The sequence below is a fragment of the Dicentrarchus labrax genome, unplaced genomic scaffold (assembly GCF_905237075.1).
Source record: "Dicentrarchus labrax unplaced genomic scaffold, dlabrax2021, whole genome shotgun sequence".
In the NCBI taxonomy this organism is placed as follows: domain Eukaryota; kingdom Metazoa; phylum Chordata; class Actinopteri; family Moronidae; genus Dicentrarchus; species Dicentrarchus labrax.
The window spans coordinates 9,946,820-9,972,315 of NW_026136704.1; the positions used below are offsets into that span (position 1 = coordinate 9,946,820).

Consider the following 25,496-nt stretch of genomic DNA (forward strand, 5'->3'; position numbering starts at 1 on the left):
TCAGTCTCTAAGGAGCCTAACATCACTGTCTGGCTCAAAATCTGAATATCATATGATTCTTTTGTTGGTCATTAGTCAATTTTTACACTAGCATAAATTTGCCATTAGTTTGTGAAGTCAGTATTTATCATTTGACAAACTGGAAAACTATGACATAAGCGAGAGAAACTCCTCACCCCACCTGTTTTACCAGTCCCACCCTGAGCCAAGCCCGCCTCTGTTTTTAAGCAGCATGTGATTCATATGAACTGGCATTTCAACCTTACCATCCTAGGCTGTCTTTGCTTTAATCTGTAAGCTGTGTAACCCATTCAAACAGGGCACCTTGTGGTTCATCCAGGTGTGATCTCCAAGAACTCTAGCTCATCCTTCTCCGCTCCACGAAGCTCCATATGGCCTCAGCCTGGTCTGCAGAGGAGACCTTTGTCTGCTCGGTATGCCTGGACACCCTGACGGACCCTGCCACTCTACCGTGTGGACATTCATACTGCTTGGCTTGTATCAAGAGCCACTGGGACAAGGCAAACAGCAAGGGTCAGTACAGCTGCCCCCAGTGTAGGCAGGTCTTTAGCCCTCGACCTTCGCTGGCCAAGAGCACTGTGCTAGTAGAGGCTATGGAGAAACTGAGAACCAACAGCCTCAAACAAAGCTCTTCTACAGCTGTCTCCTCTGACTCACCTACGATGCCAATCTACCTTGAGGTCTTACCAGATACAGGGCCACAGCGACAGGGCAGCATCTACCCTCAGCTTCCCACAGTGGACTACAGACCCTGCCCTCAACACAACCGTCCCCTGGACCTGTTTTGCCATGAAGACAAGGAGTGTGTGTGTGAGGTGTGTTGCCAGCATGAACACAAGGGGCACCGTGTGCTCAGACCGCAGGAAGAGAGGAGGGAGAGACAGGTATGTAATGGACAGGGCAAAAATCACCAGGATAATATTATTAGTGCTCTTTTGTAGTTTTTTTCCTCTGGTGTTGGTCTTGGTGTGTGAGGTGCAGGTGAATCAAGTACTGTGTTTTCAAAAGTGTAGCCTTTTCGAAATGTAGCGGAACTTGAAGTACAACAACCGTCTTTACTGTGTATTCCTGTCATATGTGTGGAAATGTTTTCTGGCACACTGTGTGTGTGTGTGGCCTCTTTTTCATAATAAACCATGGATGATGTGTGTGTGTGTGTGTGTGTGTGTGTGTGTGTGTGTGTGTGTGTGTGTGTTTCTAGAAGGAGCTTGTTCAGATGCAGGCAGATGTACAGAAGAGAATCAAAGACACTGAAAAGAAGCTTAATGAGATCCCACATGTTGCTCGCCAACACAAGGTAACAGTTATGATTGTACGATGTCTTCCTTGTTTTTCTGTTTATAACATTGTTTACATTCTTTGCACTCTCTTTTCTTAATTTCCTCATCCCTGATCTTACTTGATCCTTCTCTTCCTCTCTGTGCACAGGCCTTGGTACAGGCTCTACAGCAAGAGACCACACACTTATTCTCGGATCTTGTCAAGAACGTGAACCTAACAGGTTCCGAGGTTGGTGATCTCCTCGGCAGCCATGAGAACTCCTTAGGCAGCCAGGTTGAGGGGCAGATCAACGGACTAGAGCAGGAGGTGGCAGGGCTGCGCTGGAAGAGTGCAGAGCTGAGCAGGCTGGCTGACATGCAGGACCACATCTGCTTCCTGAAGGTAATTTTTGTGAGGCAGGGTTTGGCTGGAGATGGTTTTCATTTGAATTTCACTGGATAAATAAAGTTCAGCATCATAAAATGAGAGAGGCTGTTTTTAATTTTACAACTTTCTGTCATCTGTTCTCAAGAATTTCCTCATCATGGAGCCACTGGGCCAGACAGGTGCCACAGGAGCGTCAGGACTGAGTCAGGAAGCGGTAGTAGCCTCCATCCGCTCTGCCACGAAAGAACTACAAAAGTCAATACAGGACCTCTGCAAAGCCAGCCTGGCCAAGATCATCACAATACGTCAGTATTCCTCTTGTCTTTTGTCTTCTCTTCTCTTCTATTCCTTTCTCTTCTTCAAGCAGTCAAAACTTTCCATTTATTTGTAGTGAATCAAGACCCTGCAGCTCCAACACCCAATGGTGTAGCAGCAGCAAGCACTACAGCAGCCAATAACAGTGGTCAGGACACTACACAAAACACAGGTACGTGGACGTGTAAATCAGTGCAACACAAGCACAGAATTAAGTTCAAGCTAAAAACACCTTTTTTTTACTCTTAGTCATAGAAGGGACACCTTCATATGTGTTTCTCACAGCTCATCCACTCTTTTCTGTAGTGTATGAGACGACGACAGACACTCCACCTCTGCCACCTCCACGACTTCAAGGTTAGTTACACAGGTCTCAGTGGCCCTCAGGAGGGCCACTTCAACATTCAGGTACTACAGGAAAGCTGTCTTCTTAAAATATTTCCATTGCTAACATCATACTTAACAAAAAAACATGCAAATAGCGGGGTAGAAAAAAATAATAAATAATTAATTATTATAATAAATAATAATAATTAATAATAAAAGAAAAATCCTCAGTCTGGATTATTTTATATTTTTGACATCATGTCGCAGGTCGGAGGGAGGGGGATCGAGAGCTCATGGCCCCTGGGCCGGCGCATTGAGATCCTTGCTTTAGAAACATCATATCTTGCATGTCTGTGGCTCATAAAACAAATGCTCTTGGACCTGAAAATGTCCCTGAGTTCATATTTTGCTTCATCTGTTCATGCTTTATTCCCCCAGGCCATGAGGATTCATTCCAATCTCCACCTCTACATCCTGCGTGTGTTACTGGTAAAAATAAGAACGCCTGCTACAGTGCTTGTAAAAGGTTTCACTAATGATGTTAGATGTCACTGAGTGGCGATTTCATTTGGTTTACCTCTTTCCCTTGTGTCTTCTCTCCCCATCTCTCTGGACATGAAGCTTCAGCGCCCCCTCCACCCTTCCCTCCTCCTCAACCTCAAGGTGAATACAAAAGCATTAGACACTGCCTGCACATATCAATCAACTACTTCCCCCTCATAGCAGTGGAAGTGTGGCGTAGACTACTTTTGACCACTTACTTGATATATTCATTTTTGTTTTTTCCTCTCAGCACCTCCTGTAACAACAACAATGGGACCTGTTAAAATGGAGCCAGAGACAAGAGAAGAGTTGCTGAAATGTGAGTTCATCATACTTCACAGTATGATACAGAATATAGAACACAGTGTCAAAGTCTTCGGGGATCTGGAGTCCTCACTAAAATGCATCCTCTCCTTTCAGTTCGCTTTGAACCCACCATGGATCCCAACACGGTGTATCGGCATGTGCAGCTGTCAGATGGAGGTCGTAAGGCCACAATGCGGGCTGAGAACCTGAACCCTCCTGACCACCCTGAACGCTTCCACTTCTGGAGGCAGGTTCTGTGCAGAGAGCCTCTGGCAGGGAGCCCTTACTACTGGGAGGTGGAGTGGACTGGCCAGAAGGTGGGTCTGTAGACGTCAGTGGGGAGATGGGTGGTTTCAGCTAGACATATGCGTCATACAATACATTAATGGAAATCACTACTAAATTTGCCTGAATTTTATGTAAACTCCAAGCACCAAATCTGTCCGCAGCTTTGGGTTCAGGGTCGTGTTAGTCCAAATTATAACTTAGTGGCTTGTCTAAAACTGTTCTCGAGCCACAGAAGATGACAACTTCAATTTTGAGAGCAAAATAGAAACAATAATAAGTCTTTCCAAAGAAAGCTAGACTCCTATATCACAATTCTGATCCCTTTGCTAACCATTAATATAAAAATGCTCATTGTTTTTGTTTTTTTAAATATTTTCACCAAAATATACCCAGATTTTAAAAGAAACAGATACATTTCAGCTGATACTGATCTGGATTTTATGTCCTCACACTCCCCAAAATGCATTTCCTGCAGCAAGAGGTTACTGATCATCGTAGTTTACAGTAAAACAGGTCCTTATGTGAGGAGCACAACTCCGTATGAAGTTAAAGGGAAAATGTAAATGAGTTGCTGATTATGATACATTTGGAAGTTTAGCACAGACATTCATGGTTCCCAAATTATGAATCCAAATGACTTTGACGATCCCCTGACTTTTTGTCTAGCACATCATGAGGTTTATATAGTATATTATCATACTGTAATAACTATAGAGATCCTGTAGGCTCTTAGTCGTGTTGAATAAATACCAAAAATAATAGGCCCTACGTATAAACCACCATAAAAACCATGGGCTGAAGTCCCTTTAAATGTTATTTTTACAGTTACCCATCACTGTCATTTGCAGCCACTTGGATTAGCTTCCTTTCTTAATAGTTTTTTCCCCTGTCCCATCACGCAGATCACCATCGGCGTGGCCTACAAGGAGATGGAACGTAAAGGTTCTGATGACAAAAGCCGTTTGGGCCACAATGCTCTGTCCTGGAGCTTGTACTGGTCTGGGAATGGCTTCTCCTTCTGGCACGATGGCCAGGAAAAACCTCTGGGTGCATCTAAGGCCCGGAGGATCGGCGTCTATCTGGACCAGCATGCAGGGATTCTGGCCTTTTACCGCATCGCCAACAACCAGGCCCATCTTATTCACCGGCACAAGACCCAGTTCACTGGCCCACTGTACCCAGGGATCAGGTTCTGGGCAGGAGTAGGGGCAACAGTTACTGTTTGCCAGTTGGATTGAGTATGAATGATGAATGATGATGTTGTTTTTTTTGTTGTTGATATAACCTGCTTGTCTGGTTGGAAGCATGTGACATTTAGGAAGTAAATGTGTTCTTCATCTGGATACCCCTCTGGCAAGGAAATAAAACTGTTCATGAATGTCTGGTTTTCATATTTTTCTGCACCAGCCTTTGTTGTGTTTTATCTTTCTAAAACTGTCTTTGCACATAATAAAAGAACTGTAAACACACTGCATTGCCATCTATAGATCTTTATTACTGTTCAACAATTTGGAATCGCCTGCCACAAAAGCTTAATTTGGTTCATACAGATGGCTAAAAGGACTATATTTCTGAATGGTCTTTCATGCTTTTAAATTGTCTTTATAAATAGTATGAAGGGTTTGCAAAAAAAAGTAATGTTTTGTAGGTGGAGAACAAAACGCTGTACAATGGATCAACCAGACTGAAAGGAAACATAAGAAATCACCAGTCACTGGTAAAAGAAGCTTAGCATCAAAATCAGTGTGGATTTAAAAAGGAACAGGTTCCAGTTTCTGTGTCAAGTGCACAGTAATGCCTATAAACAATCTGGAATTAGTTTAAACCTATTCAATGTAACCACTGAGTAGAATGCAGAGGGCCCAAAGAAAAATGGGTTACCAACAGCACCACTGTGGTTCAGTAATGATCTACAGTCACTTGCGCTTTTCTGGACTGGGGGAGCTATGGTTTAGACCCAAAAATCTTAATTATTTAATCATTTAATAATTTTTTTTTTTTGGGGCCCAAATTATTTCAAATGTAAATACGGTGTCTGAACATGATGATTCCAAACCTTTTGAATATGGTCTGTTGATGGTTGGAGAAGCCCTCAGTATTAGTGTTAATATAACTAATGCTGATTACGTAACCATATTCCTACCTTATTATGTGACAGAATAACCAGAGTGATCTTATCTTTGTTCCCCACACCCCAGTGACCTGGATGCTTTTAGGCGCCCCCTCCATTCTTAACTTATCTGTAGTATCTTTGTATTCCCACATGGATGGGAAGACCTATTTGACCTTCATTGGTCTTTTGTCAACTCACACCTCTTCCTCTTGACCCAGATGTTGTTTAATGAGTCCTGATTTGTGTTCAATCAAAGATTTATTCTAACTCAAATTCTCACTTTCACACTCACTCTCCCTCACTGCTTTCTTGGAGGAAATATTCGTGTGAGTTTTTTCCCTCTTATTCCACTTTGTGCTAGTTAACTCACGTAATCCAACACTATTCACAGGAGGACAATAAAACTCTCATTTTACACTGGGTGGCAATAGTTTGTTGTATCCTGGCCTGATTGAAAAAGTTAGTCTAATAAAATAAACATTGATGGCATTGCTTTTGGGTACAAAATATCTGTCTTGAGATTTTAAAAATCTGCTGGTATAGAAAACAATACTGCAATGTTCAACATGTGGTGGATTGATGTGATGGACGCAATCCTCAGTCTCAGTTCACATCAACAGCTCCTGTTCTGCCTCTTTTTTAAGTTTATGCAAACAAAAATCCACAGTATTTCCAGCCCTGCAAATTGATTGAATATCAATCTTTGATGTACAATAAAACATTGCACGCACTTTATCTTTGTGTGCTGATGGGAACACTGAACCAGATGGACAACTCGCACCAGAAGATAGGTGATACCTGACCTATATCTACAACACAAAGCCCTAGAGGATGTGTGTGTGTGTTCATGTTTGTGTGTGAGTGTAGCCCCCACTCATAAAGAAGAGGTGTGCAGTCTATACGAATACAGGTAGTAAGGTAAAAGGGTGGACAATAGGGGAAAAGGGAGGAGCTTTTTGAAAGCCAAAATAATAGAATTGATGGGAAACATATATATAGGTGTAACTCACAGTCTACCCCACCTTCTATCCTCTTGAAGCCATCATCAGTTGCCAGCATCACCATGCAAGGTGAGATTAGATATAATTAGAAAGAAGTTGCAACAATTAACAAGTTGCAACTGTAGAAGCAATGCATGTAAGGAGATGGTTGAGATGTATGTTAAGATTTAAGGATAAATTCTCACTGGAGTTAATGTAATGATTCTCTCTGGCTTTAATGGTATATGCCTTTGCTCTTCTTCTCCCAGCTATTGTATTGCTGTGTCTGTTTGGAGCAGTGTTCGTCCACGCTAATGATTATTCATGGAATGGACCTGGCACAAACAAGGACAATAGAGGCGTCGATATCAATGAAGAAAATGGTGAGTTTTTATGGAAATAAGTCTTGCCATAGGCCATAGTCATGTCTTTGCGCACACTCTCATTTGCAACCTATTGTATTTATCTGTGTGTGTGTGTGTGTGTGTGTGTGTGTGTGCATGTTCAGTGTGTGTTACGGACCAGGCATCGTGTGGCTGCTGTCTGATGCAGCAACAGATACACAGGATGAAGACGTTCTTCAACATGAGCCTCAATGAGCTGGAGAAGCAACTGATAAACACAAAGACCGTCCTCAACAATATCAGAGGTGAGAAAAAGTGTTACAAAAACCAGAAGGGGAAGGGAAAGTCATCAAAACATCCTAAACACTTCTCCACACACTTCAGACACCTGTCATGCAACCCAACTAGGGGCTTTTCTCAGTGCAACTTCATGTTTTTCTCTTCTCCTCTGCACCTCCAGCCAGCCGCAGTGCCTTCTCTGTCGCTCTAACCAGTGAGAGCAATTTGAAATGCTTTGGTCCCTTCCGTGACGACAATCTCATCGTCTACAAACATGTCTTCATCAACCTGGGGGATGGCTACAGTGCAGAGACCGGTATCTTTACTGTTCCCCGCTCTGGTGTCTACAGCTTTGCCCTCACCGTCTACAGTGACGCTGGTGCCCCTGGTAACTCCCTGGCCGCCTGCGCCACTCTGCAGGTGAACGGCAATGTGGTTGCAGGACCCAGAGAGAAAAATATGCAAGACCAAGAGGACAGTGCCACTATAGTTGTAGCCCTCCACCTGACAGCTGAGGACAAGGTGGCTGTCAACCTGCCCATTGGATGTTTCCTCTGCGATGACAAAAGCCACTATAACACTTTCACTGGTTTTCTGCTGTATGCTACTGACTAAGTTAGGGAAATGTAGCTACTCTGTGATTTGTACCAAACCCTTGCCCTACTGACAAGGTTTGAGTCTAATAATCTTTCTGTGGTGACAGTTGTGCTTTGTAGCCCTTAATGTATATCTGCTCTGTTGTATTCTCATCCATCCCAACATTAAGATCACATATTTATTTTGCTTGTTTTATTTCATCGTGTTCCTCTGTCCTCACATCCAATATTATCGTCTGAAAATTTCATAATGCTGTATGTTCATGTCACTATTGTCAATATTCTGACCCTCCTCATAACTGATGGATGTCATGCAGTCTGTCAATCTGTCATTTACTTATTTTATGTGATCGAAATTGGGATGGAAATATGTAATGTACCTGTAAAATTACAAGAAAATAAATCAGGATATTGAACAAAAAATTAGTGTTAAGAGATATTTTGTTCTCCATATTGGCCCACTGGAGGGTTGAAAGAGTGCTCCACTGATTACTACACTACCCACAATGAAATTATGATATTATCAGGTGTGTTATTCTACTGTAGTATTATATAATTAGACACTAAGGATGTCCTGATCAAGTGTTTTTGCCCCTAATCCGAGTCATTTAATATTAAGTATCTACTGATACCGAGTCCACCAATGTCCAGGCTACTTGTGCACGTAATTGGTCATGTTGTTAAACCCAGTTATGTCACTCTCACCAGTTTTAAAAACTACAGCAAACATATTACAGGACCAGTGTGTAAGAATTAGTGGCATCTAGCGGTATAGTTGCACATTACAACACCCTCGCCTTACCCTGCTGTTCCAACCCCTGTGTACCTCTGTGTAGAACAGGGGTCACAAACTCTTGAATCAAACTGGTTTGGGACCACTACTAGTATTGTCATCTCATAGGAGGGCTACTTAGCGTACCAATCATAAGAAAGTGCAATATTCTGGAAATATTTCCATTAACAAAAAAAAACTGCAGTTTCTATACATTTATTAGTTTATATCATATTTGTTGTTCACAGCTAATCAACAGATGAAGGCCCAAAACCTGCTCTCTTTTGATCTTCCCATTATTTTACACCAAACAAAATACATTTTTAAAAATAGAACTGTGTTTTTTTTTTCTCCTTCCTGGTCCTTTCTGTGCTACTGTAGATACATTGTGGACAACATGGTGGCCCCCATGGAAGAGGACCCACTCCTTTGTAGATAAAAATAGCTAATTCTAAGGTAAAAAAAAACAAAACATAACTATTCTTATTTTCAGGTGATTATACATACCTCCTAAATGGTACACACTGGACCTTTAAGTGTATATCTTAGCTTAAAGGCTGAACGTGGCCATCTCTTCCAGCTGGTACAGGCTGTGCCTCAGTCGTCGACTAATCAGAAGGGTGGGTTCGATCCCCAGCTCCTCTCGCTGCATGTCGAAGTGTCCTTGAGCAAGATACTGAACCTCAAATTGCTCCTGACGCTGTGTCATCAATGTATATGAATGTGTGTAAATGGGTGAATGTGGCCTAAAGCACGTCGAGTGGTCGGAAAAAAATAGAAAGGCGCAGTCCATTTACCATTTACCTTACTGTAGACTCTCAGGAGCAGAGAAGACCCTAATCTGCTGAGTGGGACCAACAGGAGGCCCAGCAGACAGAGCTCAAGACCCTACATGTGACAATGGATCAGCAGATCTCAAGAGAAAGAAAAACTGTGTCAGCAGAGTTCAGTCAAAGACTGGACAAGGGACTAAAAACTGATTCATGCTGAGATGACCTCAAGTGCTGCACAATGGGTCACATCTGGTGAGTAAGAAAAAACTTAACTGTTGCTAAAAGGTCACCTAGTTAAACCTTGCTTGGGCTAGCTAAGGTTCAATTAGCATCAGTGTCTGACCTTATTTTCCTAGGGCCTAACATTTCAGTTTTATGGCCCAACCACAACGTCATTGCTCTATGAATGCAATACTGAGTCTTATAATGGTTATTATTATATTAAATTGTAATTATTATTATTATTATTATTATTATTATTATTATAGTATTATCATATTCATATTATTTTATTAATATATTATATATTACAATCATGTTGTTCCATCACACTTTTTTATCATCAATACAACATTAACATCCTTTTCTTTTCCGCCACACATGCAATACTCTTTGCTCCAAACCCCAAACCCACCCACCCACACTCATCATCACTATCATCATACATCATCCTAACAGTCTAGAACATGCATGTGCACATTGTTGCGGTCTGATGCAAACACATATCTCCAAAAAGCGATCTGATCATCCATAAGAGGCAAAACAATGTAGTAAAATTCATATCTTACAGAATCATTAAAAGTGTGAACAACTGTTCCTATAAGTTTACAGTGGGAAACAAAATATATACATATACCAACTTGATGTCTGCCCAGCGTACCGTTATAAAACCAAACGTAAAAAGTTAGCAGTGGTTAAGTTTTAAGCCATATTAGTGGTGTGGGTCTAGGGATGGCAATCTTGTTCGGTCGGTCCACCACTTTGGTCCATTCTCAAATCTCTTTTAACTATTGGATGGATTGCCATGAAATTTTGTGCAAGACATTGATGGTGCCCACAGGATGAATCTTAAGATTTCTAATAATTTCCTCTTGTACCACCATGAAGTTGACATCTCTCAACAACTATTGGATGGATTAAGATAAATCTTTATAATCTCTAGGGGGGAAATTAAGTTGTTGAAACAGCACAAGGGCATAGATAGGTACAGAAAGAGAAAGTAAAAAATCAATTAGAAAAGCTATATAAAACAAAAATAAGGCTATAAGGGCGCCTGGTTAGCTCAGTCAGTAGAGCTGGCAACCCATGTACTGAGGCTGAGTCCTTGCTGCAGCGGCCCAGGGTTTGAATTCGACCTGCGGCCCTTTGCTGCGTGTCACCCCCTCTCTCTGCCCCCCCTTCCTTGCCCTATCAAATAAAGGCAATAAAAAGGCCAAAAGAAATTACTTAAAAAAATAAAATAAAAAAATAAGGCTAGAAGTAAAAATAGGAACTATACAAGAGAAATTTACAAATTAAGAGCATTAGTGATGTGATTAATAGCAGCAAAGTCTGCTAATAATATTTATATAAATATAGTATATAATGTAATAAAACAGTATACTATATTAACGTAATGAAACTAGTGACATCCCATCAGCCTCAGCTGTATTTTTTATTTTAGTTCTAATTGTAAATTGTAGTATGCTAACATGCCTCTCTAAGATGGTGAATATGGCAAAAAAATAAAAAATAATAATAATTAACAGCTTGACATGTTAAAGGTCCAGTGTGTAACATTTAGGAGGGTCTACTGGCAGAAATTTAATATACTAATAGATATGTTTTCATTAGTGTATAATCACCTGAAAACAGGAATCTTTATGTTTTTGTTAACCCTAGAATGAGCCTTTTTAGTGTACAGAGGGAGTCCACCATGTTTAACTGCCATGTTTCTACAGTAGCCAAGAACAGGCAAACCAAACACTGGCTGTAGATAGAGTTTTTTGTGAGTTTTACTTGGAAAAGTAGGGTGAGGCGAAGGTTTTGCAATCTGCAACTACAGTACTAGATGCCACTTAACCCTTTATAGGGCACTCATTGAAATACTTGGAAATTTAAAATTTCAACCCTGGAGTGTTATTGGTGCATATAAGAAGACATTTTTTCTGTTTTGATTTTTTTGAAAAAGTCAGTTTTTGTCTGAAAATCAAAGTCAATGATATCTACGTGGGCTGGCACAACAACAGTCTGTGGCACAGCAGGCCTCCTCTTCCCATAGAAGGACTGAGCAGACAGCTGCTGCAAAAGAAATATGCCACATCAATATACTATGAAAATATGTAATAAATAAGCCATAAGCAAATCAAGATCAAGCCCACTTTGAATTATTTGTGAAAGAAAGCCGTAACATTAAAGTGTATATTAGTATATCACCCATTAAAAAAAAACACCAAAATATGCCATAGAAGTGTATTTAAAACCGTCATAATGAAGTGACCATATATGGTTCCTCGCCCGATAAAGGGTTAAATAAATAAATGCTTATAAATGCTACACACTGGTCCACCACAACACCTAAGAGCAGCCTCACAGAGCCAGCATGGTTGTAGACTCTTAATCTGGTTTGATAATTTGTACACATTTTTCATTATGCCCCCTGCAGATCTGGTTGAACACTACATGCTTTTTTCATTGAAAGGTGGTGTCCATACATTCCTTCCTCTTTGGGTGAGACCCTGTGTGAATCACCACCAGGCAGAGAATCAGCAGTATCTAAAGAATATTAATGTAGTACGTTTTTCATTAAAAAAAGTCAAGTATGTTCTTATTCAACCATAGACTGCGTTGTTGAAACAGAACTGTGCACCGACTATACAAAAAAAAATTTCAACTATGCATCTCTACAAATCATAATGCATGGCTGCTGATGAGAAATAGATAGAGATAGAGAGAGATAGGTGATACCTGAGTGGCATGAACAACAAAAGCCCGGAAAGTGTGTGTCTGCTCATGTGTCATTTTTAGAAAATGAGGGCCCGTAGTTATGAAGAAAAACATCTCCAGTTCTAAAGTTATAAAGGCAAATAGGGTGGCCAATAAAAAAAAAACAAGGAGGGGCGATGTCAAAAGAGGAGGAATAAAAATAAGAGGTAAGAAGGGAGGGGCTGTTCCGAAAAATATATATCCACGACTTTTGTCTCACGACCAGTCTACACGCCTTCCATCCTACTGAAGCCGTCATCATTTACCAGCTTCAACATGAGAGGTGAGACAAGTTGCAACTACAGTGGCATAATATTTCATGAAGTAGATCAGGTTAGAAATATTGTGACTGATAATACAGATAATATGGTCAAAAATTGTATGTTAAGACAATTTTGGGAGTAAAGTATATTGGAGAAGAATTGTGCAACTTGTTTAATGGATGTTAAACTTTCTGTACACGTATCTCAAAATAAGAAAAATGAAAAAAAAAAGCAGATCATTGCCTGGGAAAAGCAAAGGCATCGAATGCAAAACTTTCTCTGGGTTTAGTGGTATATGCCTTTGCTCTTTCCCCCCCAGCTATTGTATTGCTGTGTCTGCTGCATGCAGCTTTTGGTCAGGATAATAGGTATGGGTGGAATGGACCTTCCAGCACCGTTGCACAGCCGAATCAAGACCGAAGCAGTGGTGAGAGATTGTCTATCCCTTTTGTCTATACATAGTCTGCACAAACTCATCTGCAACCTAATATATTAATGTGTGCACGTGTGTGTGTGTGTGTGTGTGTGTGTGCAGAGTGTCTTGCAGACCCGGCGTCATGCGGCTGCTGTCTGATGCAGAAACAGGTAGAGAGGATGGAGATGTTCTTTAACTATACCTATGCAGAAATGAAGAAGGAGATGACAAAAACAAAGGTGATCCTCGACAATATGAGAGGTGAGCGTTGACACGTCCATGACTCACAGAAACAATCAAAGTGTCTTAAAGCACAAAACTGATTCACTTCTTATCACTCTTGCTTGACTATTTCATCTTATCTGCTATTCCAGCCAGCCGCAGTGCCTTCTCTGTCGCCCTAAACAATAACATTAGTCTTACCTGCTTTGGACCCTTCACAACTGAAAGGTTCATCATCTACAAAAATGTCTTCATCAACCTGGGAAACAACTACAATGTACAGACCGGTGTTTTCACCGCTCCCCGCTCCGGTGTCTACAGCCTCTCCATCACTGTCTACAGCAGTTCTGTAAACTTACCGCTCCCCTGTGCCAATCTGCTGGTTAACAGCAAAATGGTGACTTCAGTCAAGGAACAAAATGGGCAGGATTCTGAAGACAGCGGCAGTGCTGTTTGGGCCATGAAACTGATGGCTGGTGACCAGGTGGCTGTTGTCCTGCCCCAAGGATGTGCCATCTGCGATGACAAAAACCACTATAACACTTTCACTGGCTTCCTGCTGTATGCTACTGACTAAGTTAGCAAATGTATCTGTTCTGGGCTTTGTACCAACTCCTGTCATATACTGACTTTGTTAGATGAAATCTTTCTGTGGTGACAGTCATTGTAGCCTCTAATCTCTATCTGATCTTTTGTACCATCGCCCATCCCAGCATGATGCTGCCATCCTTATTTTGTTTGTTTTATTCCATCATGGTTCAGATCATGTCCCATCAGTTACATTGATATTACCTTTCGAGGTAATCCATGTTTCTAATTCACAATGAAAGAATTTTTATGTCACACTGTTAGGGTATCTTGGTTGTAACAGCTGTTGATCTTGAAATACTGAAACAAAGTGATGTAAAGTTTGATAGAAACAGGAATTTTCACTTCACCTGAAACTTAATAAAATAAACCAGACTTTTAAACAAACTAGTTGGTATTCTGAGTTGCTTTGTTGCATCATCTCCATTAAAGAAACTGAAGATACAAAGATAGTATTGTTGGATGTTATTGTTGGCAAAGATATGTAATGGTTTTAAAATAACATTTATAATAAATAAAACTGATTTTCTCAACCACATAATATAGCAGTTTTACTGAAGCCCTTAAGTTATTGTTTTGAATACACTGTGTCACGACCTTACTCGTAGAAACTGATGATTATTTCAATTAAAGTGGGTGCAATATCACCAGACTGATGAAATACAATCCATAATAAATAAAGTGTGATGATAGTAACACACCTATTATTAAATTGTTTGGTTAAAGAATATCATCCAACATTAACTCAGATATATTGTGTACATAAAGTCTCTCATTCTGTACATAATTCTGGACACACAGCATAAAGCAGTGAAGAAGACAGTGTCAGGATGGAATGAGATGTGAGCTGTAACATACTGTATCTATCATATCTTTTGAACATGCCCCCCACCCACAAACATGGGCAGATCAGTGCACCCTTACCAGCGTATACACAGCAGCCGCCTGGAACGTAATTTGTGGCTTTCATCATGTCAAGAAAAAGTTATCGGCACAGAACATAACAATCATTTAAACACGGGTTGAGGCGCTGCATGATAGAGCACCTCAAACCGTGTCTGCTGATGAGGCGGCATGCACATTTTCCAGACAGACAGACAGGTGATACCTGGCTTGTAACCAACTACAAAGCCCTGAAAGGGTGTGTGTCTGCTCATGTGTGATTTAAGAAAGCGAGCACCTGATGAGGACGATAAAACGTCCCCAGATATACAGTTAAAAAGGCAAAATAGGGCAGACGATTAAAAAAAACTAAACTAGGAGGAGCGATGACAGAGGAGGAGGAATAAAACTGAGAGGTAACAAGGGAGGAGCTCTGAGAAAAATATATATCCATGACACTACCTCTACTGATCAGTCCATTACATCTTCCATCCTTCTGAAGCTATCAGTGTTGAGCGTCAACATGAGAGGTGAGATTCATTTACAGATGTAGCAATGGTTCTGATATACAACAATGGAATAATTCCTTCTTGGTTTAATGCTACATGTCTTTGATCTTTTCCCCCAGCTATTATATTGCTGTGTCTGCTGCATGCAGCTTTTGGTCAGCCACACTATGACTGGAATGGACCTGGCCATGGAGATCGGGTAACAGACCCCAACGCTAACAGTGGTGAGGAATTGTGGGTACCTGATCAATGTGTCTGCATATATTCTTATCTGCAAGTGTATTTATGTGTGTTTGTGTTCAGCATGTCAAACGGACCAGGGCTCTTGTGGCTGCTGTCTGATGCTGCGATCGATGAACAGCCTGAGGTCATACTTTAACACGAGCCTGAATGAGTTGGAGAAGGTGCACTCACAAACAGAGCAAAGTCTGAATAATATCAAAGGTAAGTGACGCATCCAAAGTTACACAAAGCAGTACAGAGGGTAGATCATAAAAGCACAACACTCATGCACACACACTTATACACACTAATAAGCACCAGTCTACTTTGAACACTTCTAACCCATTGTCTCCCCTTTTTATCTCCAGCCAGCCGCACTGCCTTCTCTGTCTCTCTATACAGTGATGATCGTTTTAAGTGTTTTGGCAACTTCGCTGGCAACAGACCTGTCATCTACTCACATGTCTTCATCAACCTGGGTGCTGCTTACAATACAAACACTGGTATCTTCACTGTTCCCCGCTCTGGTGTCTACAGCCTCGCCGTCACCTTGTACAGTGACGCTGGGGCTCCTGGTAACACCTTGGCCATCTGCGCTGCTCTGCAGGTTAACGGCAATGTGGTGGCTGCATCAAGAGACCAAAATAAGAATGACCAAGAGGACAGTAGCTCTATTCTCGTGGTCCTCCACCTGAAGGCTGGGGACCAGGTGTATGTCAACCTGTTCAGTGGATGTTTCCTCTGTGATGACAACAGCCACTTTAACACTTTCAGTGCCTTTCTGCTATATCTTACTGAATAATTTAGAAACTACTAACTCTTTCAAGCCCTTCTACCAAGGTTAGAATCTGTTAGAAGAAATCTTTATGTTGTGACTCATCTCAATCTGCTCTTTCTGAGGGAAGCTAGGTTTTGAATCAGTCACATCTGGATTCAACCCGTGCAAGTATCTTTGTTCTGTAACAGATTATTTTCCTATCTTGCTGAAATGATGTCATGTAACGCTTGAGAGAAATACATGAAAACAACCAGTCACCTGTAAAATTACAAGAAAATAAATCAGGACTTTAAACAAAGCAGTTGGCATTAGTTGATTTTGTTTCAGTTGAAGAGATGTGTAATGTCTACATTTCAGAAATATTATCCCCACTTTGCTGTCTTTTTTTGATACAGTTTTAACATTCGGGATGTTTGACCTAGTTTGGTATGACATTTTAATTTTAGTTCATAACACATATAACATTTAAATAAAGCACTTTATTCCCAGCTTTGGTTACTCTGTGTATGGACCTTTCTTACAAAATACCATGAAGTGAAATGAAAATGAAAACCATATCACCAGCCAGGTGAAGTAGAATTCCTAATAAACTGTGGTTTACAATACGATTACATTGATTATACATATATCAGTTAGACTGTCATTCTTTATAACATTGCCCACAATAAAAACACTGTAGACAATATTAAGCATCTACAGAACGTATGAAGCACATAAGTAAGTGAATAGGATATAACACGCAACAATTTTAATTAACCAAAATAAGGTCTTGGTTACATTTTGTTTATCCCAAAAAAAAATAAAATAAACATTTCTCAAAAATATCTGGGACATGTATTCAATTACATTTGCAAAATGTTCCAGTACACAATTTAAAACAGTGGAAACAAGTTGTTTATTTTCATCATTCAAGCCTTAAAAAAGTTGCCTATTACACATCTGACAGTAACAGAGCAACATTAGCATTTGGAGTCGTGTTTCTGGACACCTGATGATCGTAAGTCCACTCTTTATGCTCTGTTTTGGCCTCTACCAACTGTTGAGGCAAAGAGAACTCAACAGTGGCTGTCCACATTTTGAACTGCAGTTGTTCTGTAATTGAACTTCCCATTATTTCACTTCATTAATGTCTCAGAAAATCCTTTTATTAAGAGTTTTAAGCCTGTAATTAAGGATAACTAACTATAAAATTAATCGTGACCATAATACATTTGATTCGGAGCAAAGGTACATGACTGCACATGATTATTTTAAGAGTGAAGGAACTACTCATCACCTCAGGGACATGCACAGACCTTTTGAGGGGCTGTTGGTCTAACCTACAAAAACTCAGCACTAGTGTACCTCGAGCTACAATTTTTAGGCTGTAGACCGTGCCTTCTTTTAAACCTAATCCTGCTGCCCGTATGTTAGACAGCTAGCTAGATAGCTAAGACTGGTTCACATGATTGCATTATAGGCAATTTTGCGTGATGTAACGCAAACGTGACAAAATGTGCATTGTTCAGAAGCAAATGTGGAGATTTTTATTCCCAGTGCATCCCATTAGTTATATAATTCATTGTTAATTCCCAGAGCTTCAAAAAGCATAGGCCATTGCTTTGTTTCACCTTCTTTTGTTTGTTTGTTTTGATCCTGCAGAGGCATGCCTTTCAAAAAGTAATACAAATTTGGATTATATGGTGATTTAATCTGGTCTAACTTTAGCAATTATGGGCCACCTGTATTTATGCAGCAAAAATAAACGTAAAATAAAAAGTTTTTCCTTTTTTTCCAGAGAGACAACTGCACAATGCACTGATTCCACTCTCAGTATTATAGATTGGCCACACAATAGAAGTTACTAATAAGTTAATTTTTTTCATACGACTCCTCTAATCTGTCCATACAATGCTGATGAATACTAAGATCATCTTCAGTGCCTAACAAAGACAACAGTGTAGTAACTTCAATCTAAATGCAATATCAGTTTTGCTGTCATCTGTGTAAAGTATTAAGAAAAAGCCTCTTCAAATGCCTTGACATCTTCCTGTTCAAGCTATACGCCACTGTACAGCTAGTACTCCATGGTGGTCCTCCTTCCCGCATTGATGGAACCTATACCAGACTGAGGCTCAGCTTACCTCACACAGCTAGTCTGTGCAGACTTTGAGCACCCTCTGGCTCACTCCTGGTGCGAAGTTTCCCCAGTTCTCTCCTCACCTGAGCCATACTGATGAACACTCAGTATGGCATTGGAGTGGGGGTTAATGTTGGAGGTCGGGTTGTGGGTGCATTAGTGGTAGTTGGGGGGAGTTGGTTGAGGTGTGAATGAATCCAGACAGAACGGGGAGAGGTCAAGAAGGGCTTGTTTGGTTGTTGAGTAGAGTTGGGAGAGCTGGAGGGAGCAGAAGGAGAAGGGGGAAGGAGTGGACAGTCATTGGTGGAGCTGAAGCAAGAGAGACAATTGGCCCACGGAGTCAAATCTATTGAAGAACTGGTTCCACTTATTGGCCCTGTCCATACCTCCACCCACTTACGTGTCATTAGCTTGCTTGTAGCCATTAACCTTCCTCACACTGCTCCGTACCTCTCTTGTGCTGTTGTCCTGCAGGCTGTCCTCCATCTTCCACCTGTAGGTATCCCTGCTCTCCTTCAGCCTTACCTTGAGTGTCCTCTGCACCTGCTTTAGTTCTTCCTGGTCACCAGACCTGAAGGGTCTGTTATTTTTATTGAGGAGGGCCTTTAGTTCACTTGTAATCCAAGGCTTGAAAACACTGTACAGTATAGGTACAGTATTCTCCACACAGAAGTTAATGTAATCTGAGATGCAATGTAAAATATCCTCGACATCCTCCCCATGTGACTCACAGAGCCCAGCCCAGTCCATTGTTTCAATGCAGTCCTGCAGATCCTCATCAGCCTCCGGTGCCCGTCTCCTGACAGTCCCAGTGTTTACAGAGTGCTGCTCGACTACAGGGTCATACAGGGGTTTGAGGTGGATGATCATGGTGGAAAGCCGGCTCAGAGACGGTTTGGAATTATACAGTCTATTGTTAAAGAGCATCTTTGACCTGGGCATTTAGTCGGAGCACCTGCATGGACACTCAGCAGAGAAAAATAAAGAGAAGAAAGGAGTGTTCTTGCTTGCTGTTTAATCATAAGTCCTAAAGCACTAAAACAATCTAGATAGATAAATAACATTACAGGTGAGAGAAAAGATGTATTTGTGATTTTTGGGGTGAACTGTCCCTTTAACCTCCATTTTCAGTTTGAGGTCCTGGAGCCTCCGGGCCTTAGTAGCACCACTATGTATGTTTACATACTGTACATTTCTTTATCTGTGAATGAATTTTGACAAGGTACAATGTATATTTCTTTATGCATACCACGTACATATATAGAGGAAATAATTTCTTATTTGGTGCAATTTATATTTTGTATTTTGTCACCTTGGACAGAGGGAAGGTAAGACTTATAAGCAAGACAAGGCCACTTGCTAATATCTGGCTTCATCACATTTTCACCTCCATCTCAGAAAGCCAACCACTCACCATTATGCAGTAATTCAAAGCTCTGGTTTGAAATCACATCTGAGGTCAGGCTACAACGCAAGTCACTTTTATCTCATGTTGTCATGTGAATCATCTCAAGAACTGTCTGTTTTGAAGAGATGTGTGCAAAGCAGACATAGAAACACCTTATACTCCCTGGCCTCAATCAGATAAGACAATGTGAAGAACCAGGTCAGCTGATTTGGGACTCCATACACACAGGTGGCTGTCAAAAACGAACTGACAATGCACTGGCCCCAGGAGCCAAGTCAACTTTTAAAGTGACTTTCAACACAGGAAACACCCTGTTATCTAATAGGACTAGAGAGACAAAAAAGATAGTAACAAATAACTTCAGGTTACAAACAACCAGTGGAGATGACTGACAGCAGCAGCAGTTGTACACACAATTCAATTCAATTTCAATTCAATTTTATTTGTATAGCGCCAATTCATAACAGAAGTTATCTCAGGACACTTTTCAAATAGAGTAGGTCTAGACCGAACTCCTACACACAGCTGACTGTCATTCTGCTTTGAGCTATGTAGCCAGTAACACACCTGAGAAAACCTCCAGTGTTCTTATAGAGACTCATTATTGGATTTGTTCTTAATTTTTTATGTCAGGAGGCAGTTTTATGTCAAAATAGATTTACCAACAGCAAACCTAAAGTACACTCTTTATACTATTATACTACTTTTGTATTTGAAAATATTTCTGTTGGTCTTTTTTAAAATGCCACTGTAATATTTAGCGTTATTTAGCACTAATCATCACATTTTTAGATTTTCATATAAATATGTACCATATGAAAGAAAAAAATAGAACGTCTACAATTCCAGACTCCATTTGCTGATTATGATAATGTAATATATAAGTATATAATTTATTTGAGATTCTTTTGTCATTTGTAAGTTGACTGATTAGTTTTATGCCTAATAATGTTATTAATAAGACAAAGTCAACAAAGTGTACTTACACACTGGTGCTCTGAGCTAAATGCTAACCCTAACCCTAACATCAGGATGGCAACATGCTCACAATGACAGTGTGACATGCGGATGTTTACCATGTTCACCATCTTATTTTAGCTTGTTAAATAGCACCATTTATGTGTAAAAGAGCTGCATACAGCGCCACCACTCAGCCTTGCTGCCCAGTGGCCAACTGCACTATTGCACTGACAAGCAGGCATTTTCCCTACAACAAGAGACATCTGTAAAACTGATGGGAAACCTTCAAATGCATACGTTGCAAAGGTCTTTTATGAATTTGTAATCCATAAATCTTATTATATTTGTAAAACTTTTCCAGTGCCCAGAAATTATGATATTATTCCAATGTAAAGTCTTTGGGCAGAAACAAACAGAATCTACCTATAAGTGTCCTCCTTGAGTCTGGTATCCACTTCACATAATAGATCCACAGTTAACACAAAATACACTGAGGCAAAGGTCATTAGTTATGTCATTAGTTTTGTATGGTTTATTTGGCCATAAACCCAAACATTGGAAGTTAAAATTGTGACCCAATGGTGCTAAAGGGGATCACCAAAGTTACTACTTGAGGGGAACATGAATGTCTGCACCAAATTTCATGGTAATCCATCCCATAGCTGTTGAGATATTTCACTAAAAACCAAACATGTCAACCCAATGGTGCCACTAGAGGGAAAGAAAGATTCCAAATCTGGCCGACCAACATTGCCATGCAGAGTACCAAAGCTAGACTCTTTAACCATCATTGTCTAATTTTCCATCTAATCAATTTCTCAATTTATTTATTTTCGATAATGGAAAAAAGTTTCTCCATTAAAAAACGTCTCCAAAATAATAATAATGTTTTTTTTAAACATAGGAACATATAAGGCCTTTGCAGTAAGTAATATTTACAGACACTTCTACAGTCAGCAATCAAATGAATGTAGATCATCGAAAGACCCACAATCTCTAAATCAGGATGAAGGTGGTTCCTAGTTTCTTTGACTTTCTTTGAATCAAAGAAAAACAAGATAAGAGATGGCAACACCTGGTTGTTCCTGTTTATGGCTTTGGGATCTATTATTGAATAAATATTGGCCCACAGCACAAGATCATTTCATGAATATGGAGTCCGCTTCAGCCAAATAACTATCGCATATCTCAACCCACAACAAACCACAATCAATACATCTGGGTTTCCAACAATATCTGAAGGAAAAGTAATATTGGGAACACACAGTATCACTTCTCTCTCTCTTCTTTCTCCGCATGAGAACCAGGTGACACTGTATATTGTTCTCAGATCCAGGCCTTTATCGATGGGCTGATAAAGACTTCCTATCAGCTTCTTTTGTCCTCTTGTCCATAGATTAGTATATCCTCAGGGATCTGACAACAATGTTCTCCATATCAGCGTTTCTGAGGAGTTGGTGTCCCTTAGAAAGATGGCAACCAGACACCGCTGTCCTAATAAGGACTATTATTGTCCCAACAATAAGGTGCAACAAGATCAATTCTTGTCCTTTCTATAACATTGTATTACTGGGGATGTATGTGGCTCTCTTTGTGAAAAGAATTGGAGTGTCAGTGTTTGGCTGTGAAATCTGTATGTGTGTGTGTGTGTGTGTGTGTGTGTGTGTGTGTGTGTGTGTGTGTGTGTGTGTGTGTGTGTGTGTGTGTGTGTGTGTGTTTGTGTGTGAGGAGGTGGAGCTTCTGTCATTTACCGCCTTAAGGGGAGGATCACCTGAAGTGCATCAATAAGACACTAAAACCATTCTCTGCTTAAAACTCTCACTCTCATTTTCACAAACTCACAAGAACTTCACATTTCAGAACAAGGAGGAACAAAAAACAGTAAGTTCTATGTTTCTATCCTTACACATTAAATCTATTTATCACAGAAAAACATCACATCCAATATTGGTCACTATGGCTGTCAACTGATGCAATTGCTTTGATAAAGACTGTGACTAGTTTTAGTCTTCTCTTAAATACTTTTCATTAATTATTCAATTATTGGGTATGATGATTGAGTGATCTGGGGTTTAGTGACACAAAAACAGATTGGGTTTGACAAATATCTGTTACTTTTGGATTATTTTAACTTTATATCAATGACTCTACTGTTCTATGTAATAAAATAAGCCTGCATTCGAATTCCTGACCACTAGGTGGCTAAAAGACTAAAAAAAAAAAAATTGACTTGTAAAATTGTTAGCAAGTAAATGCCTACTTACACACCTGGCAGACAGAATAATAAGAGCATGTTCTTTGTTGTCATTGATTCTGCAATTTGTAGGTCAAATGTTGTCTAGACATAGAGATTAAAACTGGGCTAATTTTGTAGGTTACATAAACCGTCAGCACTTAAGGGAATATAACATTATTTTGATGTGAAGAAGGTTAGTTATACACAGGAAAACATTGAAATACTGTTGAACCAGAGACCAGATATGCCTTGCAGATCAATAACCTTACACAGAAGCATTTCAATATAAATAAATAGTCAATATAAATATCAAAAAGTCATGCAGATCTAAACAGATTTAATTCTGTATTCTGTAAACTGCCAGAATGTCATTAATTATGACCTAGTGTGGTCCAACAAGTCCTATCAGAGATGCATAATTACTGACTGGAATTTAGAAACTGTAAGAGATTTAAATGTAATGTAAATATTTTTTCAGATGTTTGTATTATCAGTTTTGTTCCTGTTGGGGACGCTGTTTCCCTGTGGTCATGTGGAGGCCCAATCCACCACCATTCAGTTTCTGAAAGAGGCCGCATGTAAGACACATTTTATCCCTTTCATCCAGCACTCATCTCATACACACCTCTGCCCTTTATTTTGTCCCTCACATAGCCATCTCCCCTTCCCCTCTTCTCTTTTTCCTTTCTGACCATCCTTCCATCCTATTTCAGTGAAATGGACAGGGACTCTGACCTGCGACCCGTGGGACTGCAATTGTACTTTCACTAAACAGCGTGGCTGCTGCTGTGCAGCCAATGAAATGTACCAAATAGAACAGGATACCTTCATAAGGATTAAACATCTGTGGTACTCTATCAGCACACTGAATAGCAGAGTACAGGAGGTCACAGGTAAACAGTGATGGATGGTAGATTTAGACCCACAGATCTGGCAATTCAGACATAACAAATCTTTGTGAGCTTTCTTGTACTGTACAATAAACTCATCTCTCTTATTCTCAGCCGGTGCCAAGGTTTCCTTCAAAGCCAACATGGACCCAAATATTGCCATCGCAATTCCTGGATCTAATGAGCGTTGCTTTGGTCCTTTCAACACTAATGTGCCAATCCCCTATGCAATTGTCAGTCTTAATGATGGTTATGGATATAACCCTTCCTTGGGTAGGAAACACACACGCACAAAAGGAATAAAATGACTTTACCCACCATTTTTAATTAAAGTCTCATGTACCACATACACCACTGCAGTTCCACTAACTCTTCACCTCCGTCTCCAGGTGTCTTCACTGCCCCATGTGCTGGTGTTTATCTCTTTTCCTTCACAGTCTACTCATACGTGTCAAAAGGGGAGCGCCTCTACCATAAAGTAAACCGTTAGATTTGATAAATATCTGATTTCTGAATACATTTAGCTGGTTTACGCCCATACTGTAGCAGAAGAAACTCAAATGTCTCTTAATTTTGTGTTTTGTTATATCCGTAGGTTCAGCTGATGAAGAATGGGATGATGGTGGTCAGCGTGTGGGAGAACAATCGAGAGGATGGTGAAGACAGTGGCACTCAGGTAATAAGTTTATCTGATTGTTTAACAAGAACAAAGTGATATGAAATAGTTGCTAGAATAAAGCTAGAGTTAAAAAAATACAAATTAGATCTATTTCCTTGTGACTTTGACATGATTTTGTAATGTCTAAGTGAGACACGACACTGTTTACTGTGTATGCTTTCAGGTTGTGCAGCTGGAGATGAAGAAGGGTGATCAGGTCTACACGGAGCTGATGTCTGGGAGGAAGCTCTGTAACGAACTGCAGTACAATATCTTTACTGGTTACATCCTGTACCCCCATATCAATGAGTAACACATCAGCTGGAGATCCGGGCAACTTAAACTCTCTGACTCCAGGACCTTTTATGAATCCATTTATCCTCATTCAACTGAGATCCTAATCGATGAAAATAAATTAGTGTTCTTTGTCTCATGTTGACCCACCAGATGTAGGTTTGTGACCTATCATGGGACAAGACCCATAGTTTAAGAACCCCTGCAGTAGAGATAAACAAGATAAGTCGTATACACATAGACATGTGTATGCAGGCATTTAAACACAAAAGAAGGTGACACTTATATTTTTGCATTGCATTTTCAAGTTTGAAAATATTTGCATAATTAAAAAACATTATGAGCACGCATGTGAATAAACTACCATGACTACAATGACTGTGTCTGTGTACAGGTATGAAACTGTTTTGATTTGGACATAAATGTGTTTTTTTTTGACAGGTGATGTTACTTTATTTTCAAATTTGGTATGTATTTTAGCTTTACACACACAGAGAGAGACACACATAGACCATGAATGGAAATAGGTAGCAGTCAGAGGCTCTGATATCATTAAGGAATGATGACAGTGGGTCATAACACTGCTGCTGCTAGCATTTGGCCTATGACAGTATTGTATAATACTGTAAACAAGTGCCTTTCATGGTAGATCATGAACCACAGCCAGACTAAGTAAATTCCTTCAGTTGAATAAACACATGATGTAGGAGCAGCTTACACACATGCACACATTTTCACACACAAACAGGCACACACACACTATGGGAGTTTAGACATACCAGTC

At 40.1% G+C, this 25,496-nt stretch overlaps 5 protein-coding genes across 6 annotated transcripts; all 5 read left to right on the forward strand.

Annotated features, from left to right (window-relative positions):
* The first annotated feature begins 242 nt into the window (after positions 1–242).
* Positions 243–4,825, forward strand: ftr86 (finTRIM family, member 86). Of its 2 annotated transcripts, none has more exons than XM_051397757.1 (11): positions 243–905; positions 1,226–1,318; positions 1,450–1,683; positions 1,814–1,973; positions 2,060–2,155; positions 2,290–2,340; positions 2,749–2,799; positions 2,932–2,973; positions 3,104–3,172; positions 3,274–3,476; positions 4,350–4,825. In XM_051397757.1, exons 1-11 carry the CDS (start codon positions 393–395, stop codon positions 4,683–4,685), a joined length of 1,848 nt encoding a protein of 615 aa, XP_051253717.1. In that variant the 5' UTR covers positions 243–392; the 3' UTR covers positions 4,686–4,825. The 2 variants fall into 2 exon arrangements, with proteins under 2 accessions (XP_051253717.1, XP_051253716.1); XM_051397756.1 differs by having other exon boundaries at positions 244–905; positions 1,223–1,318.
* Positions 4,826–6,548: 1,723 nt separating this feature from the next.
* On the forward strand, positions 6,549–8,182 carry LOC127362124 (cerebellin-4-like). The gene is made up of 4 exons (XM_051397487.1): positions 6,549–6,630; positions 6,810–6,923; positions 7,049–7,189; positions 7,345–8,182. Exons 1-4 carry the CDS (start codon positions 6,624–6,626, stop codon positions 7,776–7,778), a joined length of 696 nt encoding a protein of 231 aa, XP_051253447.1. The 5' UTR covers positions 6,549–6,623; the 3' UTR covers positions 7,779–8,182.
* A 4,295-nt stretch (positions 8,183–12,477) lies between these two features.
* On the forward strand, positions 12,478–14,143 carry LOC127362125 (C1q-related factor-like). Its single transcript, XM_051397488.1, has 4 exons — positions 12,478–12,551; positions 12,851–12,958; positions 13,067–13,207; positions 13,321–14,143. Exons 1-4 carry the CDS (start codon positions 12,545–12,547, stop codon positions 13,743–13,745), a joined length of 681 nt encoding a protein of 226 aa, XP_051253448.1. The 5' UTR covers positions 12,478–12,544; the 3' UTR covers positions 13,746–14,143.
* Positions 14,144–15,101: 958 nt separating this feature from the next.
* On the forward strand, positions 15,102–16,635 carry LOC127362898 (inner ear-specific collagen-like). The gene is made up of 4 exons (XM_051399163.1): positions 15,102–15,168; positions 15,267–15,371; positions 15,451–15,591; positions 15,738–16,635. Exons 1-4 carry the CDS (start codon positions 15,162–15,164, stop codon positions 16,169–16,171), a joined length of 687 nt encoding a protein of 228 aa, XP_051255123.1. The 5' UTR covers positions 15,102–15,161; the 3' UTR covers positions 16,172–16,635.
* Positions 16,636–22,445: 5,810 nt separating this feature from the next.
* cbln18 (cerebellin 18) lies at positions 22,446–24,943 on the forward strand. Its single transcript, XM_051397082.1, has 7 exons — positions 22,446–22,515; positions 23,349–23,448; positions 23,584–23,763; positions 23,875–24,033; positions 24,150–24,238; positions 24,356–24,436; positions 24,603–24,943. Exons 2-7 carry the CDS (start codon positions 23,349–23,351, stop codon positions 24,729–24,731), a joined length of 738 nt encoding a protein of 245 aa, XP_051253042.1. The 5' UTR covers positions 22,446–22,515; the 3' UTR covers positions 24,732–24,943.
* Positions 24,944–25,496: the final 553 nt, after the last annotated feature.

What these genes read in the sequence shown, in the direction of transcription:
- LOC127362124 (XM_051397487.1), top strand. An exon ending in CGATATCAATGAAGAAAATG is followed by an intron (nt 6,924 to 7,048) that starts GTGAGTTTTTAT and finishes GTGCATGTTCAG; the next exon opens with TGTGTGTTACGGACCAGGCA. An exon ending in CGTCCTCAACAATATCAGAG is followed by an intron (nt 7,190 to 7,344) that starts GTGAGAAAAAGT and finishes CTGCACCTCCAG; the next exon opens with CCAGCCGCAGTGCCTTCTCT.
- ftr86 (XM_051397756.1), top strand. Translation starts at nt 393, where the DNA reads ATGGCCTCAGCCTGGTCTGCAGAGGAGACCTTTGTCTGCTCGGTATGC. An exon ending in ATGTTGCTCGCCAACACAAG is followed by an intron (nt 1,319 to 1,449) that starts GTAACAGTTATG and finishes CTCTGTGCACAG; the next exon opens with GCCTTGGTACAGGCTCTACA. An exon ending in ACATCCTGCGTGTGTTACTG is followed by an intron (nt 2,800 to 2,931) that starts GTAAAAATAAGA and finishes CTGGACATGAAG; the next exon opens with CTTCAGCGCCCCCTCCACCC.
- LOC127362898 (XM_051399163.1), top strand. An exon ending in AGACCCCAACGCTAACAGTG is followed by an intron (nt 15,372 to 15,450) that starts GTGAGGAATTGT and finishes GTTTGTGTTCAG; the next exon opens with CATGTCAAACGGACCAGGGC. An exon ending in AAGTCTGAATAATATCAAAG is followed by an intron (nt 15,592 to 15,737) that starts GTAAGTGACGCA and finishes TTTTATCTCCAG; the next exon opens with CCAGCCGCACTGCCTTCTCT.
- cbln18 (XM_051397082.1), top strand. Translation starts at nt 23,349, where the DNA reads ATGTTTGTATTATCAGTTTTGTTCCTGTTGGGGACGCTGTTTCCCTGT. An exon ending in CAGAGTACAGGAGGTCACAG is followed by an intron (nt 23,764 to 23,874) that starts GTAAACAGTGAT and finishes TCTTATTCTCAG; the next exon opens with CCGGTGCCAAGGTTTCCTTC. An exon ending in TGGATATAACCCTTCCTTGG is followed by an intron (nt 24,034 to 24,149) that starts GTAGGAAACACA and finishes CTCCGTCTCCAG; the next exon opens with GTGTCTTCACTGCCCCATGT.
- LOC127362125 (XM_051397488.1), top strand. An exon ending in GAATCAAGACCGAAGCAGTG is followed by an intron (nt 12,959 to 13,066) that starts GTGAGAGATTGT and finishes GTGTGTGTGCAG; the next exon opens with AGTGTCTTGCAGACCCGGCG. An exon ending in GATCCTCGACAATATGAGAG is followed by an intron (nt 13,208 to 13,320) that starts GTGAGCGTTGAC and finishes CTGCTATTCCAG; the next exon opens with CCAGCCGCAGTGCCTTCTCT.